Source organism: Vombatus ursinus, unplaced genomic scaffold (assembly GCF_900497805.2).
Source record: "Vombatus ursinus unplaced genomic scaffold, bare-nosed wombat genome assembly UNPS02009824.1, whole genome shotgun sequence".
NCBI lineage: Eukaryota > Metazoa > Chordata > Mammalia > Diprotodontia > Vombatidae > Vombatus > Vombatus ursinus.
In genome coordinates, this window is record NW_020949602.1 from 138,614 (window position 1) to 154,151 (window position 15,538).

The 15,538-nt window shown below is 53.6% G+C and overlaps 1 protein-coding gene across 1 annotated transcript in view; it reads right to left on the reverse strand.

Annotated features, from left to right (window-relative positions):
• LRP8 (LDL receptor related protein 8) overlaps positions 1 to 15,315 on the reverse strand; it is a 132,287-nt gene extending 116,972 nt beyond the window's left edge. The window contains exons 1-2 of the mRNA XM_027852724.1: positions 15,268 to 15,315; positions 14,227 to 14,389 (exon numbers count right to left, since the gene is read on the reverse strand). Coding sequence (XP_027708525.1) covers positions 14,227 to 14,389; positions 15,268 to 15,315 — 211 coding nt within the window. The remainder of the gene's footprint in view (positions 1 to 14,226; positions 14,390 to 15,267) is intronic.
• Between the last annotated feature and the right edge of the window lie 223 nt (positions 15,316 to 15,538).

A 15,538-nucleotide genomic window follows, 5' to 3' on the forward strand; every position in this document is an offset into this window, starting at 1 on the left:
CCACTCACAGCCCTGACCACTCACAGCCCTGACCACTCACAGCCCTGCTCAAGAAGGTTCCGTGGTTCTCTAGGACCAGCTAGAAATCCCTCTGTCTTCTTGCACTGAAAGCCTCCCCAACTGCTCATCCCCTCCCAAATACTTTGTCTGTTTTTAAAAATTCTGAACTTGACAATCATGAAATAGATCAGGTATTTACATACACTTACTATATGTACATATTTTATATCAATTTACCTAAATATGTGATGCAGTGTGTGCGTGTATGTGATTGTGCATATGAGTGTATGAGTAAGTGTGAGTGTGTACATTCTGTGTGTGAGTGTGTAATTGGGCATGTGAGTATGAGTGTATGTGAGTGTGAGTATTGTGTGAGTGTGTGGTTTGTGCACGTGAGTGTACGAGTGTGTGTGTATTGTGTGTGTGTGAGTATATGTGAGTGTGAGTATTGTGTGTTATTTGTGCATGTGAGTGTGTGTGCATGTGAGTGTACAAGTGTGTGTGAGCATTGTGTGTGAGTGTGAGTATTGTGTGAATGTGTGATTTGTGCATGTGAGTATATGAGTGTGTGTGAGTATTGTATAAGTGTGTGTGAGTGTGAGTATTGTGTGAGTGTGTGATTGTGCATGTGAGTGTGTGTGAGTATTGTGTGTGTGAGAATCATGTGAGTGTGTGATTGTGCATGTGTGTGAGTGTGTATGTGAGTGTATGTGAGTGTGAGTATTGTGTGAGTATGTGATTGTGCATGTATGTGATTGTGTGTGTGTGAGTACTGTGTGTGTGTCAGTGTATGTAAGTGAGCATTGTGTGAGTGTGTGAGTGTACGAGTGTGTGTGTGTGTTATGTGAGTGTGACCATCGTGTGAGTGTGTGATTGTGCACATGAGTGTGTGAGTGTGTGGGTTTGTACTCGAACTCTCGAGTCCCAGGCAATGGAAGCTCGCTGAGGGCTGGGTGGTTTGATCCAGGACCCAGAGCTCTAGCACTGAGCACTGGGCCCAGCACGCAGCAGACCTCTTGAACAAACGACTGAGAGGCAGGGTCATACTCTGGGAGCTCCCAATCTCACAAGCCCCCTGCTCTGGACTGCAAAGGGTCAGAAAGCTCGGATGTAGGGGATAGGAATAAGAGCCCTTGGAGGAGGAAGGCCGCCAGGAGGAAAGGGCCCTTCCAAGGCACGCTGGGGAGGCACCCACCCCACCCGGGGGGGGGGGCTCGGGCCACCAAGAGCAGCATGGCAGGGGGGCCCATCAGAAGTCCAGCCGCCTTCCCTTGTTTGCACCAGGCAGCCAGGCCAGCCAGAAGGCAGTCGCTCACTGAGTCCCTGCCAGGCTGGCCATCAAGGTCCCCGCCAGCTCTGCAGGCCCTTCTGGGGCTCTGTTGCTACAGCCAGAGGCAGGCGGGGAGCTGGGAACAGTCCCCAAGAGACAGAGGTGAAAGGGCCTCTCTGTCTCAGGCTGGCCCCCGCCCCCTGTGCCTAAGGAAGCCTGGCCAGATGCTGTAAAACATCTGTGAGGAGCCTCATTCAGCAAATGAAGAGAGGGTCATGGGAGCCCCGTCCCACAAGGACCCAGCCTAAGCCCCTCCTCCAAGGCACAGGGTCTGCCCCCTCCCTTGTGGACATCCCACGGCTACACCCCCCAGCTGTGGTCAGAGACTCAGAGTGAGAAGGAGCCTTGGCTGGTTACTTTACGTGTGAAGAATCCAAGGCCCAGAAGGCTGGGCATTTGCAGGAAGTGACCCAGGAAGGAAGCCGCGGGTCCTGGGACTAAAAATCCAGGGTTCTTGCCACTGACCCTGCTGTGGCACCCTCCCTTCTCCAGACTCCCCTTTGCTCCTCCATGGGAAGGACAGGCCAAGGCCATCGCCAGTATCCTTAGCTTCCCCAGCAGCCAGGAGCCCGGCAGCTCCCCATCCACTCTGCCATACCCTAAGGCCCTAGGCTCAAAAGCAACCCTGCTTCCTGCCTCATACAGTAAGACCGTGGAAAGGAAAAGAAATGATTAACCAATAAAAATGAGTCTACTACACGTCCTCAGACAATGGATGGAGAGGCGAAGCCCCCAGGCTTTGGGTGCGCTTGGCACAGAAGAGTGTGCCCAGGACCACTAGGCACTGAATCTGGCGCCAGGGAACCCGGGTTCGAATGCAGCCTCTGACACCATCTCCCCGCATGTCCTTGGGTTTGTCCTTTCTCTTCTCCGAGGCCCCAGTGATCCCCAGAGTCTCCTCTTGTTTTAATTTTAGCCTCCCTCCCCAGAAGGCTGGAGCATGGCAGACCTCGGGGCCTCCCGCCTTCTGAGGAGCAGGAAGACGGTAGCTGAACCTGCAGCCAGCAGATACGGGAAGAAAACTTTCCACTTCACTTAACTGAATTCCTTCCAGTTCCCTCGAAAAAGCAATCTTAAGTCACATCTGCTGACATCAGCAAATTCTATTTCCTCTTTTTAAAAAGTCGCTCCCCTACCCCTCCCACTTCAACCCAACAAAGTCACATCCATCCCTGGAGAGCAGACAGCAGCTCTCTCCAGCTCAGCCTCACCCAGAGCTCCCCAAGGAACACAGCCTGGGGCTGAGAAAACCACAAAGTTGGGGGATGCTCTAGGCAATGATGGGTTAGGATGCAATTGGACCAGCCCTCTCCTCTCGGGTTAATTATCCTTAGCACCCAGGGGCTGTCAAAAGCAGGGCCCAGGAGAAGAGAGGAGCTGAAGCCCAGGGGACTTTCCAAGGATGCTCCTTGCAACTGGGACAAGAGGCGGGTGCCCTGCACGGTTCCAAAATCTGAGATGGAAGACACCTCAGAGGCTATCCAGCCTGTCCCATACCTCAACACGCTCACCCTACAGCAACCTCAACAAATGGTCATTCAGCCTCCGCTTGAGACCGCCAGCGGCGGCCCATTCCACTCTGGCATACATGTTCAATGTGTCCCTGTAAGAATAAACAATGGCTATGGAAACGTAAGCAAACTAATGCATTGTTGTTGGAGCCCTACAATGTTCCAACCAATTTCTAATTATGTGAAGCATGTGACCAAATTGTCCACAGCCTTTGATCCTGAGATTGCCCTGCCCTGCAAGTCCCCCAAGGAGATCAATGATAAAAAAGGAAAGGTCCCACACACACCAAAATATTTATAACAGCACATTTTGTAAAAGCAAAGAACTGGAAACCGAGTCGATGCCCATCGACTGGAGAATGGCTAATCAAAGGCCGGTGCATGAAATTAATGGCGCATTACTGGGCTGCTAAGAAACACAGAGTATGACAATACAAAGGAGACTCGTAGGTAGTGACGCAAAGTGGGGTCAGCAGAACCAGGCAAACAAAAGAGGAGATGAGGACGACAGAGAAAATGGGTCAAAAACGACAATGAAATTGAGTTACAATGACCAACGTTGGCCCCAAAGAAGAAGACAGAAGAAAGGGCACATCCCTTTGCTTCTCTGCAGGGATGAGGATGAGGGGTCTGGAACAGTCAGCCTGGAAAAGGCGGAGAGATACAGCAGGAGAGGCAGGTGATGTAAAAGCAAAAGACAGCGATAAAAATGTCATTTAAAATGAATAATAAAAACCACCACCCTTCACATGCTTGCCTCTCTCTTCCCTGGTCGCTGCCCTCTTTCCCAATACCCCCCGGCCTCCCGCCCCTATGTACATCATCCCCACCACAGCGATGAACAACCAGGATGGCTTAGGTGATAAATCGGCCTCTTGGTTACCCAAGAAGGGGAACTTTGGTGACTTGGGGCACAGGGCCAGACCCAGAGGCTCACCAGCCGGCCCTCCCCATTCAAGTGGAGGCCAGCCTGAGAGGCAGCCCCAGGGAGAGAACAGACAAGCAAGTGGAGGAAGAAACAGGACAAGCCAGAAAGATTTCTCAAAGGGTTCTCCTTAGCCAGGCCCCCCAGGGCCTGAAAGAAACCAGGCCAGGTCTGAGTGAAAATCAGCACTGGGGCCAGAAACTGGGTTACTAAAAAATGAGACTATGACCCACCTTCTTCCCTCCATCCGTCCCTCTGGAGGCTGGGAGGGCCCTAATTCAGGCCATCCAAACTCCTGGCCACGGGCACACATGCCCACTGGTGGAGGGCTTGGCACAGTGCTCAGGGGGGCAACTCTCTCCACAGAAGGATCTTTACTTTTCACCCCCGGGCGAACCCCCGGGCCTCTTGGACCAGCAGTGTGCGGAGAGCCCCGTGCTCCGCTCTGTAACAGAGTCCTAGATTCTGAACTGGAAAGGACCTTAGTGGTCATCTATATCAACCCCACCTGGGGAAAAATGGAGTCCAAGAGAGGTTAAATGACTCGTCCACAGTCATGCAGGCAGAGCTGAAATCTGAACCCAGAGAAGCTCAGCACTGGAAGGAATCCCACAGCTCATTCAGTCCAACATGCACTGAAATAAGAATCCCTTCTCTGCTATGGTGGAGTGGAAAGAGCGTTGGCCCTGGAGTCAGAGGGCCCGGGTGCAAATCCTGCCTTGGATACTTACTCTAGATGTGACTTTGGGAAAATCACTTCATCTCTCTAAGACTCAGTTTCCTCATCTGCAAAATGGGGAAGTAGGACTCCCTGGCCCCTGGGGTCCCGATCCAGAGTTGCTGCCATCCTAACTCTGTGACAGTTGCAAGGAGCTGACGATAAGTTGTAAAATGAGAGCCAAAACAAGACAACTATAATATACAGCATGACTCTCTAAGTTCCCTAGAGAGAAGCAAACAGGAAAGAAGGAGCGACGGAGGAGGAAATCTGATAGGCCTTCCTGCAGGAGGCCACATGAACCAGAGTCAAATCCCACATCTGTGTGACCTTGGAAAAGACATTTCCCTTCTCTAGGTCTGTTCTGTCTTCTATAAAATGAGGGAGCTGGGTAAGATGACCTCTCTAGCTCATTCTGCTGATTCCTCTACTTCCTAAGCACCCCAGAGCCCCAGAGTTTCCAAAGGGAAAGACGGCCCAGGCCGCAGGCTCCAGGCTTTGAATGTGTCTGCAGAGCAGCAGGCTGGGAGTGCCCCTTTCTCCTTCTCAGCAGGTAGGTATGCCTCAAAATAAGAGGAGAGCGTGCTGTATTCTGGATCTGAAGTCAGCAGACCTCAGCTCCAAACTTAATTATAGAATGCTGACTTATGACCTTGGGGGAGCGACTCGGCATCTCTGGGCTCCAAGGGTGTGGAGGAGGAGGAGGAGGAGGAGGAGGAGGAGGAAGGAGCAAGGTCAGGGTCAGCGCCTGAAGGAGCCAGGAGTAGAAAAGGCCCCAGAGAGGAGACCCTTCCTTTCCCAAGAAACAAACCAGGGCAGCTCCAGGCTAGATCTCACTGGCGATTTCCCTGTTCCAAGAACTTAAACAAATCTCTACTCCCACAGCTCTAAAGCTTCCAAAGAACTTTGCCCCACCTGCCTTTGCAGGTTGTCACGGGGCGGGGGGCAGCAATAACCCCATTTTGCAGAGGGAGACTTAGAGGGCTTTCACCACTGTTAGAATTGGAAAGGCAAAGTCACATCTGAACTCGGTTCTGAGGATGACAAGCCACAGTTCTTCCTCACAAGCAAGCGTGGCAGAATCTTGGAGGCAGAGGTTTGCGGCATGGGCCCCTCTAGCAGCTGGGGGAAGCTTGCGTGCCTGGACTCTAGTCCCACTGCCGCTACTCAGAAGCTGTGTGACCCTGAGGGACTCACTTCTCTCTGGGCCTCAGTGTCCCTGGCTTCCTCTGTAAAAGAAGGAGGCTGGATTCCATAACCTCTAAGGTCCTTTCCAGCTTTAAACCCTAAGGTCCCATAGGTTCCCTTCCTGGGCAAGACCCAATCACACACATACACAGAGACACAGACACAGACACACAGACACACAGACACACAGACACACAGACACACACACACACACACACACACACACACACACGGGAGGGATGAGGAGAGACAGAGAGAAGGTGGCCCAAGGCCAAGGCGTCCTCCTGCTCTGAAGGTTCATTTTCTGGGGTAGGGATAGATGAGCTTTAATTACGTATGAGGACCCAGCACAGCAGGCCGGTTATGTCCCGCAATCTGGACGGTACGGCTAATGAAGGTCTAGGCCTAGAAACTGAGTGTCGCACACTGAGCTCTCTCCCTCTCCCCCCAAAACCCTTTCATCTCTCTCCTCTGTCTCTGTCTCTGTCCCTGTTCTTCCCATGTCTCTCGGCTACTACAGTGTGGCTGGAGGAGAGCTGGAGATGGGTGAGCGGTGGGAAGGCTGAGGAAATGAAAGCAGACATTAATGAAAGTGGAAATGAAGCCAGCCATCCTCGCATAAAACCAAGTGAATGATCTCCTGGAGGCGGCAAGATATTCCAACGAGTGCCATGGAAAGAGGGCCAAGGATTCCCAGAGTGCGCTAAGACCTCAGAACCAAGAAAGGGACATCGGAAAAGTAAGCTGGAGCACTGAACGGCAGAGTCAGAGGGGTCACAGAGCAGAGAGCACAGACTGAGCTGGGAGGGACCACTAGGCGTAGAATGTTAAAAATACCCTTAGAACATCGAATGGCAGGGTCCTTAGAGCCTAGGACATCAGTGCCACAGGTTGCAGGGACCTTGGGGCAGAGAATGCTGGGGACTGGGAAAGACGTGCTCCTCCTCCTCCTCCTCCTCCGCCCCTTCCTGTAGGAAGCTTTGGGCATCTCGCCTGGATCAGTCCGCCCTTCCCCCACCAGACCTCACACCCTCCATTCTCGGGGTTTACGAGCAGGGGAGGAAATTGGTTCCCAGCGTGTGTCCTCATCTCCATCTCCCCCTGTGACAACTTCGCTTCCCCACCTCCCTGGCCTCCTTCAAGTCCCCGCTGCAATGAGCCTCTGCCATCCCCTTTGGAGCGAGGGCCTTCCTCCCGTGATAGCCTCAAAGCCATCGTGCCTGTCTGTAGCTGTCTGCATATCGTCTCCCCTATTAAACCGGGGCTCCAGGAACAGCAGAGCCTGTCTTCTGCTTCTTCACAGTGCCCGGCACATAGTAGGTACTTAACAAATGCTTGTCCACTTGACTCCTTGAGGTCAAACACTAAGCATTACATGACTTGTGTTCCTGCACACCCCAAGTCTGCGCCAAGGTGCTCTCCACACCCCACAGGTGCTGGAGAACGTGAAGCCCTCACCTGAGACCCCTCATTTCTGGAAGAAAAAAACTGAGGTTCAAAGACAAGAAGTGATTTACTCAGTCTACCCAGCTAGCTCCTTTTTTTTTTTGTTTTGTTTTGTTTTTGAGACAACTGGGGTTAAGCGACTCACCCAGACTCACACAGCTAGCAAGTGTCTGAGGCCAAATCTGAACTCAGGTCCCCCTGACTCCAAGGCCAGTGCTCTATCCACTGTGTCACCTAGCTGCCCACCCAGCTAGCTCCTTGAGGGAAGGGACTGGCTTTGCTTTTTAATAAAGGATCTCTAGCTTAATACAGTGCTTGGCATATAATAAGCACTTTGACTTTTTTCCTTCTTTGCTTTCTTTCTTCCTTCCTTTTTTCCTTCCTTCCCCCCTTCCTTTCCTCCCTCCCTCTCCTTCCCTCCTTCCTTCCTGCCCGCCTTTCTTCCTTTCCTCCCTCCCTGTCCTTCCCTCCTCCCTTCTTTCCCTCCTTTCTTCCTTTTTTTACCTTCTCCCTTCATTCCCTTTCTTCCTTTCCTTCCCTCCTCCCTTTTTCCCTCCTCCCTTCTTTCCCTCCTTTCTTCCCTTCCTCCCCTCCTCCCTTCTTTCCTTCCTTTCTTCCCTTCCTCCCCTCCTCCCTTCTTTCCCTTTCTTCCTTTCCTTCCCTTCTCCCTTCACTCCCTTTCTTCCTTTCCTCCCCTCCTCCCTTCTTTCCCTCCTTTCTTCCTTTCCTTCCCTCCTCCCTTCTTTCCCTCCCTCCTAACAGAGCTGGGTCTTTGCCTCTCTCCACCAGTCCAGGCTCCCCTCCTCCTGTTTACCCAGGGCAGGCTGCCAAGGGTTGATTTTCCCTCTTAAGTCTTAGGGACCCTCCTCCAGGGAGGAGGTGGCAGAAACTACGAGGAGTGAGGCCTGAGGAACATGCAGCCCTGGCCATGGTTATCCAGTAGAAGGGAAGCTCCTTGAGGGCAGGCATCTTTTCTCAATTCTGCCTCTGGATCCCCAGCACGGTCCATGTTACATAGTAGGTACTTACTACTACACTTATGGCCTTGAATTCAGGGGAAGATAGCGCTAGGGAGAAAAGGGAAGGGAACAAACATTTATCGAGCACCTACTGTGTCCCCGGCACTGTTCGGTACTTTACCAATATGATCTTATTTGATCCTTACAACAAGCCTGGGAGGGAGATGCTGTCATTTATCCCCATTTCATAGCTCAGGGTCACCCAGCTAAGTCTGAGGCTGGATTTGAACTCATGTCTTAAGACTCCAGGCCCAGAGCTCTTTCCACTGCATCACCAGCTGCCTAAAGACCAGGAAACGACCTGAGCCTCAAAGACCAGAAGAAGGCACCAGGAAGAAAAAAGGATGGTGGACCACTAGGACAAGCTGATCCCCCTTTATGGGCCTCAATTTCAGAGATCCAAAAGGAACCTCTGAGGTCACCTGAACAAGCCCTGTCATCTCACGGATGAAGAAACTGGGGTCCAGGCAGGAGCTATCCAAAGTCACACAGGGAGTAAGCATCAGTCAGAGGTTGAACCCAGAGCCTTAGATTTCAGAAACAGCACTTTTTCTAGTAAGAGACTGGATTAGCTGGTTTCTAGGGCCTCGAGGACTTTTCCCTCCCATCGCCATTGCGGCGCGTGTACACACACACACACACACACACACACACACCCCACCACCTGCTGACTGCTGGAGCCAGGAGGCAGCTTTGTGGAGCCCGAGGCCTGACCTGGCCCTGGATCAGCTTCCTCTGCTCTGGCCTGTGGCTCCGAGGCCTCTTCCGGAGCTTTGAAACGCTTTCCAAGGACAGGAGTGGCTGCGTTCCTCCCCTCAGCCCCATCCCAACGCGGCCACCACCCATCCCCTACACCTTTGCCAGGTCTCGGTCCTGCTAAGGTCTGGCCAGCCCCACTCAGCCAGGTCTCGGTCCTGCTAAGGGCTGGCCAGCCCCACTCAGCCAGGTCTCGGTCCTACTAAGGGCTGGCCAGCCCTACTCAGCCAGGTCTTGGTCCCACTAAGGGCTGGTCAGCCCCACTCAGCCAGGTCTCGGTCCTACTAAGGGCTGGCCAGCCCCACTCAGCCAGGTCTTGGTCCCACTAAGGGCTGGTCAGCCCCACTCAGCCAGGTCTCGGTCCTACTAAGGGCTGGCCAGCTACCATCAGCCTCAAGCTGGGTCATTTGGGAATGGAGGAGAGGGATGGGGAGGTATAGCAGAACTGAGTCTGCCTCCAAGGCCTGACCTTCTTTCCCTAGCAGGGGTACCCCACCCCTCAATCTTTAAGCTCCAGCCCTTTCCTTTAACAAGTCTCCCCACATTCCCCCCACTCCCTTCCACTTGGAAAGGAAGAACCTATTCACCCCGATCCAACAACAGGTAGGCTACTTTGTCAGGTAGTGAGCTCCTTGTCAGTGGAATGATCCAAGCAGAAGCAGGATGACCAGCCTATCAGGAGGTTACAGGGGCTTCCTGAATGAGGTGAGAGGTGGTAACAGATTCCATCTGCGGTCCCTTCCATTCTCATTCAGCTGCCTTCATTCCACACACCCGCTCCTGGGGGTCTGCTCTCCAGGTGTGGAAGTTTCCCACCTCTACATTGGCATAAGAGAAGGCCATCGGACTCTCTCCTATTGAGGTATCTCTGTTTGATTAGAGAATCTTAAGAAGGTCAGTTGATGGGCCTTAGAGATAATCTCTTCTACCTCTCCCCACCCTCATTTTACAAATGGTGAAACTGAGGCCCAGAGAAGAGAAATGGACTTGTCCCAGGTCACAAGGATCCTGGACTCAAACCTGAGTCTTTTCCTCTTCTCATCCAGACACACATCTTCCCAGCCCACGGTCTTTCCACTAACCACAGAGCCCTCACAGGAATCTGTGTGTCTGTTCTTGACTGGGAGCTGCCCAAGGGCAGAGATCACATCTCCTATTTCTCCCAAGTTAGTGTCAGCCATGTGACCTCTAGCAAGTCTGGCTGCCTCTGACCTTCGATGGCGGCTGCCCTGGCCTCTTTCCAATCAAATTTCAAGGATCAGAGATCATCAGACCTGGGATAGGAAAACCTCTCATATTATACTATCCTCTCAAATGCTCAGATGCCACGGTGGTACACAGGTGACCCGGGCCCTCCCAGACTGTGCCAAAATTGTTGGCAGGCCCCACCTAGCTGTCATTCAAAGATAAGTGTGGACAGGCTTATCATCAGAAGGCTGGCCAGCAGGGGATAAATTTTCCTAGCCATAGAAACTTACAAAGAGCATGTCAGCCGGGGCAGAGAGGGCCTGGGTCCCACGTCGGTCTCCTGCCATAACGTGACACTGCTTCTCATCCTGACCCCTCTGCCCAGGCCCTGGGGTAATGCGGTCGGGGCAGGGATGCAGTAGGGACAGAGACAGGCTAGGCAGGATTCAGCCAGGGAGGAGGAGGGTTAAAGATTCTGTTTGGCCAGGGGATAGAGGGAGTCCAGTGGTGTCGAATCAGCGAGGAGAGCCAGGAGATGCTGGGGAGGCCCCACCTCCTTGACAGAGAAATAGTCTGGTCTCCTGCTGCTAACCCGAGCCCACTGGCTTAGTGACTTCCCTGTGTGAACTGCTTGCTCTCAATACTGATTGTCCCAGCCCAGCAGGTGGGTCCTTCCCTGAACTCAGATGGAGCCTTGTTCTCCCCCACCCAGGACTGGAGTAGGAACAGAGGCCTTTTTCACTATCCCCCCCCCCTTTCCAGCTCCCACTGACAGCTCTCACCCCACACTGGGCCTTTCCAGGCCAGGCACCTGCTGGGATGAGGAGCACACAATCCTGAGAGGGCCTCTCACCCCTGGTTTCTTCCCAGGCCTCCAAGACCCTCCCCTCACAGCAAGCCCCGGCTTTTCTATGGGGAAGTAATGTTTGCAAAGCCCAGGGCTCCCAGAGCCCTGAGCGGTGGGCAGAGGAAGCATAACTGGTCCTCTCTTACTTACACAGGAGAACGCTTAGATCACTGCATCAAAGTGGGAAAGGCCACCCTCATTGTAAAGGTGAGGAGACTGAGGCTGGCAGAGGTGGTGTGACTCACCCAAGGTCACAGAGTTAGAAAACTGTTAGGTAGGAGACCTCTGCTTCTGGTCTATGTATGGTTCTAACCATTATATCACACTGCCTTTGGACACCAACCATCATAATGGAACCCCAGAATGACAGAACTGAAATGGACCTTCGACAGGCTCATTTTACAGAATGAGAAACTGAGGCCCACAGTGGGGAAGGCACGTTTCTCAGAGACACCAAGGAGCCTTGGTGCCACATCCAAGGGCCTCTGAGATCTGACCCAGCTTCCCTTAGTCCACGATTCCCCTCACATGGTCTACATTCCCAACCCACTGAGGTTCTTTGCCAGGCCCTCTTCTTCCTTCACCCATACCCACACACTCCATCTCCCACATACTCCCTCCTCTACTGTCTCTTAGAATCTCAAGAAGTCTTTAAACCTCAGCTCAAATTCTACCTTCTAGATGAGGATAATAATGAATAATAATAATATTTACATGATGCTTTAAGGGCTACCACAGTGCTTTACAAATATTATCTCACTGACCTTCATGACAACCCTAGAGGTAGGTGCTATTATTATCCCCCATTTTACAGCTGAGGAAACTGAGGCCCAGGGTCACTCAGATGTTAATTGTCTGAGGCTGGAATTGAACTCTGGTCTCCCTGACCCTAGGCCCAGGGCTCTATCCACTGCACCACCCAGCTGCCTAAAAGGAAGGAAGGAATCTCACTAAAGGCTCTCTGGCCGGCAGCTTAAAGATTCTCTAAACTGCCCATGTGAGGTAACACAGAGCAGTGGATTAGAGAGGCCCTAATCAGGTGGCCCCCAGGGCCTTCCAGAGCCTGGCCAGAACTTTTATCTGCCTTATTCAGGACTTGAGGAGATAAGAGAGGTAGAGGGCTAGCTGGGTCTTCCCAGAGAAGACACTTTGTCTCTAGCTCAGTCACATTCCAACTCCATTATCTTCTCTCCCTAGGAAGTTCCAAGACCACAGGGACCAAACCTTGGCCTCCTTCCCCAGCCAGGAAAAAAGCCCTCCCCAACCCAGGACCCAGCCAACTCTCTCTCCCCCTTCTCTCTCTCTCCCTCTGCTGCACTCCACTGTCCACTGGCAGGCAAAGTACCTTTGGTGTTGGTACTAAAAAGCTGGTTTCCTCAAATCCACCTCCTTCCGAAATAGACATAGTTTAAGCTCCACATTCTAAACCTATCCTGACCCCCAACCTCCTAGCTAATGCCCACACTCCCTCTCACTGCCCCTTGCATTTAATTAGGAATATAATCTTATAGATATAGGTTGTCTCTCCCCAAAGAATCCAAGCTCCCTGCAGGCAGGGGCTGTTTTGATCTGCCAACAAGTATTTTGAAGCATAGAAGGCATGGTGCTAAAAAAGGACACCAAAAAAAAAGGGGCAGAAAGGTGCCCCCTCCCCTCATGGAGCTCCTAGTTGAATGGGGGAGATAACATGCCATCAGTCTGTGCAGACAGGATATATTCAGGAGAAACTGGAATTAATCTGCAGAGGGAAGATACTAGAATTGGGAGATTAGGGAGGGCTTTGGGGGAGACCTGAGGGAAGCCAGGAGAGTCCCAGATGAGGAGGGAATGCATTCCAGGCATGGGGGGCAGCTCCTGCATTAGAATGGCTTTCCTTTGTGATCCTGGGTATTTTACTCTATGTATTTAAGAACATCATCCTTAGGAAAGTTCCACAGGCTTTTCCAGACTGCCCAAGAGGTCCCAGAAGTGCAGAAAGGTTAGGAACCCCTGGTGGAGGCCGGCTCCATTCCATGGGCCATGAGAACATGGGCTCAGAGAGGAGTGGAGCCTTGGCCCGGGTAACAGGGCTAAGGGGCCCCACGTTCAGGTATCTGGGTTCTCACCAGCGCCCCCCCCCCCCCCCGCCACCCAGCCCAGGGCTACAAGAGGAGCTGGCCTCCTAGGGTCACTGCTGTTTCCTTTCCCACACCCCGACACACCGACGCTAATGATTCACCCGCCCAGGAGGGCCAACTTGATACTCCCATCTCCCCCGAGATCTCTCTCCAAGCGGCAAACTCTGAGCTGGGCCAATGGAAAGTTGTCACAGCCCGAGGCCCCAAGCCCCTGGTGGTTCCAGGAATATGAACCCCGCCTTTTCCTCCGGCAGAGCCCACCCCTGCAGCGCTGACTCCTCCTCACCTCCGGGAACCCACTCACCTCCTAAGGTGACTTGGCAAAAAAAAAAAAAAAAGTACAGTGGGAGGGGAGGGAGTGTGTCCAGGGGCGTGGTGATGTGGGAGGAAGAGGAGGAGGAAGGAGAGCAAGGGAGACGAAAAGGAGACGAAAAGAAAGGCTGGGTCCCGGCATGGCACCCAATACTACAGCGGCCAGGTCCCGGGCCGGCGATTGGCCGCTCCGGCCACGAGGCCTATCTGGTGTTGCGAGCCCAGCCAATCAGGACCCGGGGGGAGCCCATTCATTCACAAAAAAGCCTGAAGGGGAAGGGAGCACAGGCAGTCCGCAGCTGGGGCCTGCAACTTGGAAACCCCTCCGCGGTCGGCTGAGTCACCCACGTTTCCCAATGCCGCCCCACATACACGTGTCTCGGCCGCGCCACGCAGAGCTATGGCACCCTCCGCTGGGCAAGAGAACCAGGGCCACGGATGGTGGGTGAGCCAGGCCGGGCGTGGGGGTGTCATAGGGCTAGGGTCAGCCGCTGCTTCTATCCCCAGGACCCCGTAATCTCTTGTCCCACGACAGGAAGGGCACTGGGCACCTCTGAACATAGCCAAAGGTTAGCTAAGACCGCCAGGCCCCAGGGGAGCCAAGGTTGAGGGTGGAGACAAGGGCAGCCTTGTAACGGCTTCCCCACCGCAATTTCCCCACTCCTCCCCGGTGGAGCCCGGGTTCTCCTCCCGGAAGGGCAGAAAGCGCTAAAGGGTGACCCGCGGACAGATGTGAACAGCATGGCCTAGGAGCTGCGAGCTGCCACCTTCCCCCTTCCCCCCCCCCCCCCCGCCACGGGCCCCCCCCGACCCCCGGGGCCCGCGGCCCCCCCCCCCCCCCCCCCCCCCCCCCCCCCCCCCGCACTCACGGCAGTCGTCCTCGTCGCTGTTGTCCACGCAGTCATTATCCTCATCGCATCTCCAGACCGATGGGATACAGCGTTTATTCCCACATTGGAACTGGTTTTCCTCACACTCCTTGGCGGCCCCTGAAAAGGGGGTGGGGAAGGGCAGTAGTGTGAGAATCAGTAGCTATGCCGGGGCCCTGCCACATATACACAACTGAACGGTGGCTCATCCCATTCTTTGGGGATCCATAGGTTGAGAGACTGAAAGGGCCCTGGAAAGCCTCAATCCCAGTCACCCCCAAAAAGCAAGTTAAGCTCCTATAATGGGTCTGGCACAGTGCTAGACACTGGCACCAGTGCCAGCCCTGTCAAGTTAGTCCAACCCCTTGTATATTTTGCAGATAGGCAACTGAAGCCCAGAGACAAAGTCTCCCTCTTCCTTTGAGTGCCCCTTCCCAATCTATGCCCCCAACAGTTTTGGTGGCGAGAACGAGAAAAGGGGCAATCATTGGTGGGGGGAAGAGATAAGTGAGGGACTCGGGCAAAGAGGGCTGATGAGGGAAGGGCCTCTTCTTAGCAGCCACAAAGGCTAGAAGCCCAAGAACCACCGATCCCAAAGAGGGCTGGAGACCTCACCCTTTCCCCTTTCCCAAGAAAAGCCACCCCTAGGAGGGTAGTGTCATCCCCCTCCCAGTGTCCCTCCCCCACCCATAACTTGTCCAGCCTAGGCAACTCATCTTTCCTCATCGAATCCTGGCCTTGCCCAAGGTGGGGGCATCTCTAAGGTTCCTCCCACCCCACTCCTGTACCCTAAGGGCAAGGTACAGAGCTGAGGCTCACGGCAGTCTGGGAGTCCTGCCCCCCCCCTCCCCACACACACACACACACGTGTAGGGATGCCAAGAACAGCAGGGAAAGAAAATGAAAGAAGGAAAATAAACCACCAGCAGCCCTAAATAAAAGTCTACATTTCTCTGCTAACACCTCTAAACACAATTTTGGGCCCCCTCTCATATCCCCCCCAAGTTTTCTGCTCCCTCTTCACAGAAACACCCTGCCTACTCCGGGAAGGGGTGGGGGGCGGGATTCAGGCAGCATCTGAGTCTCCATTGCAGGTGCCTGGAAGAAGGGAGCTTGCGGGATGGGAGGGGCAGCAAATGGGGAGGGGGGCAGGAAGTGCCCCCTCTACCCCATCTTCATTGTGGGGTGGGGCAAGACGATATTAGTTAAGAAAACAATTCTCTCCGCAATGCACACGCCCCCCCCTCGACTCTCCAAGCCCCGGGGAATTGGGGAGGGGGGAGATGCAGATACAGTAGAGTAGGCATCTCCA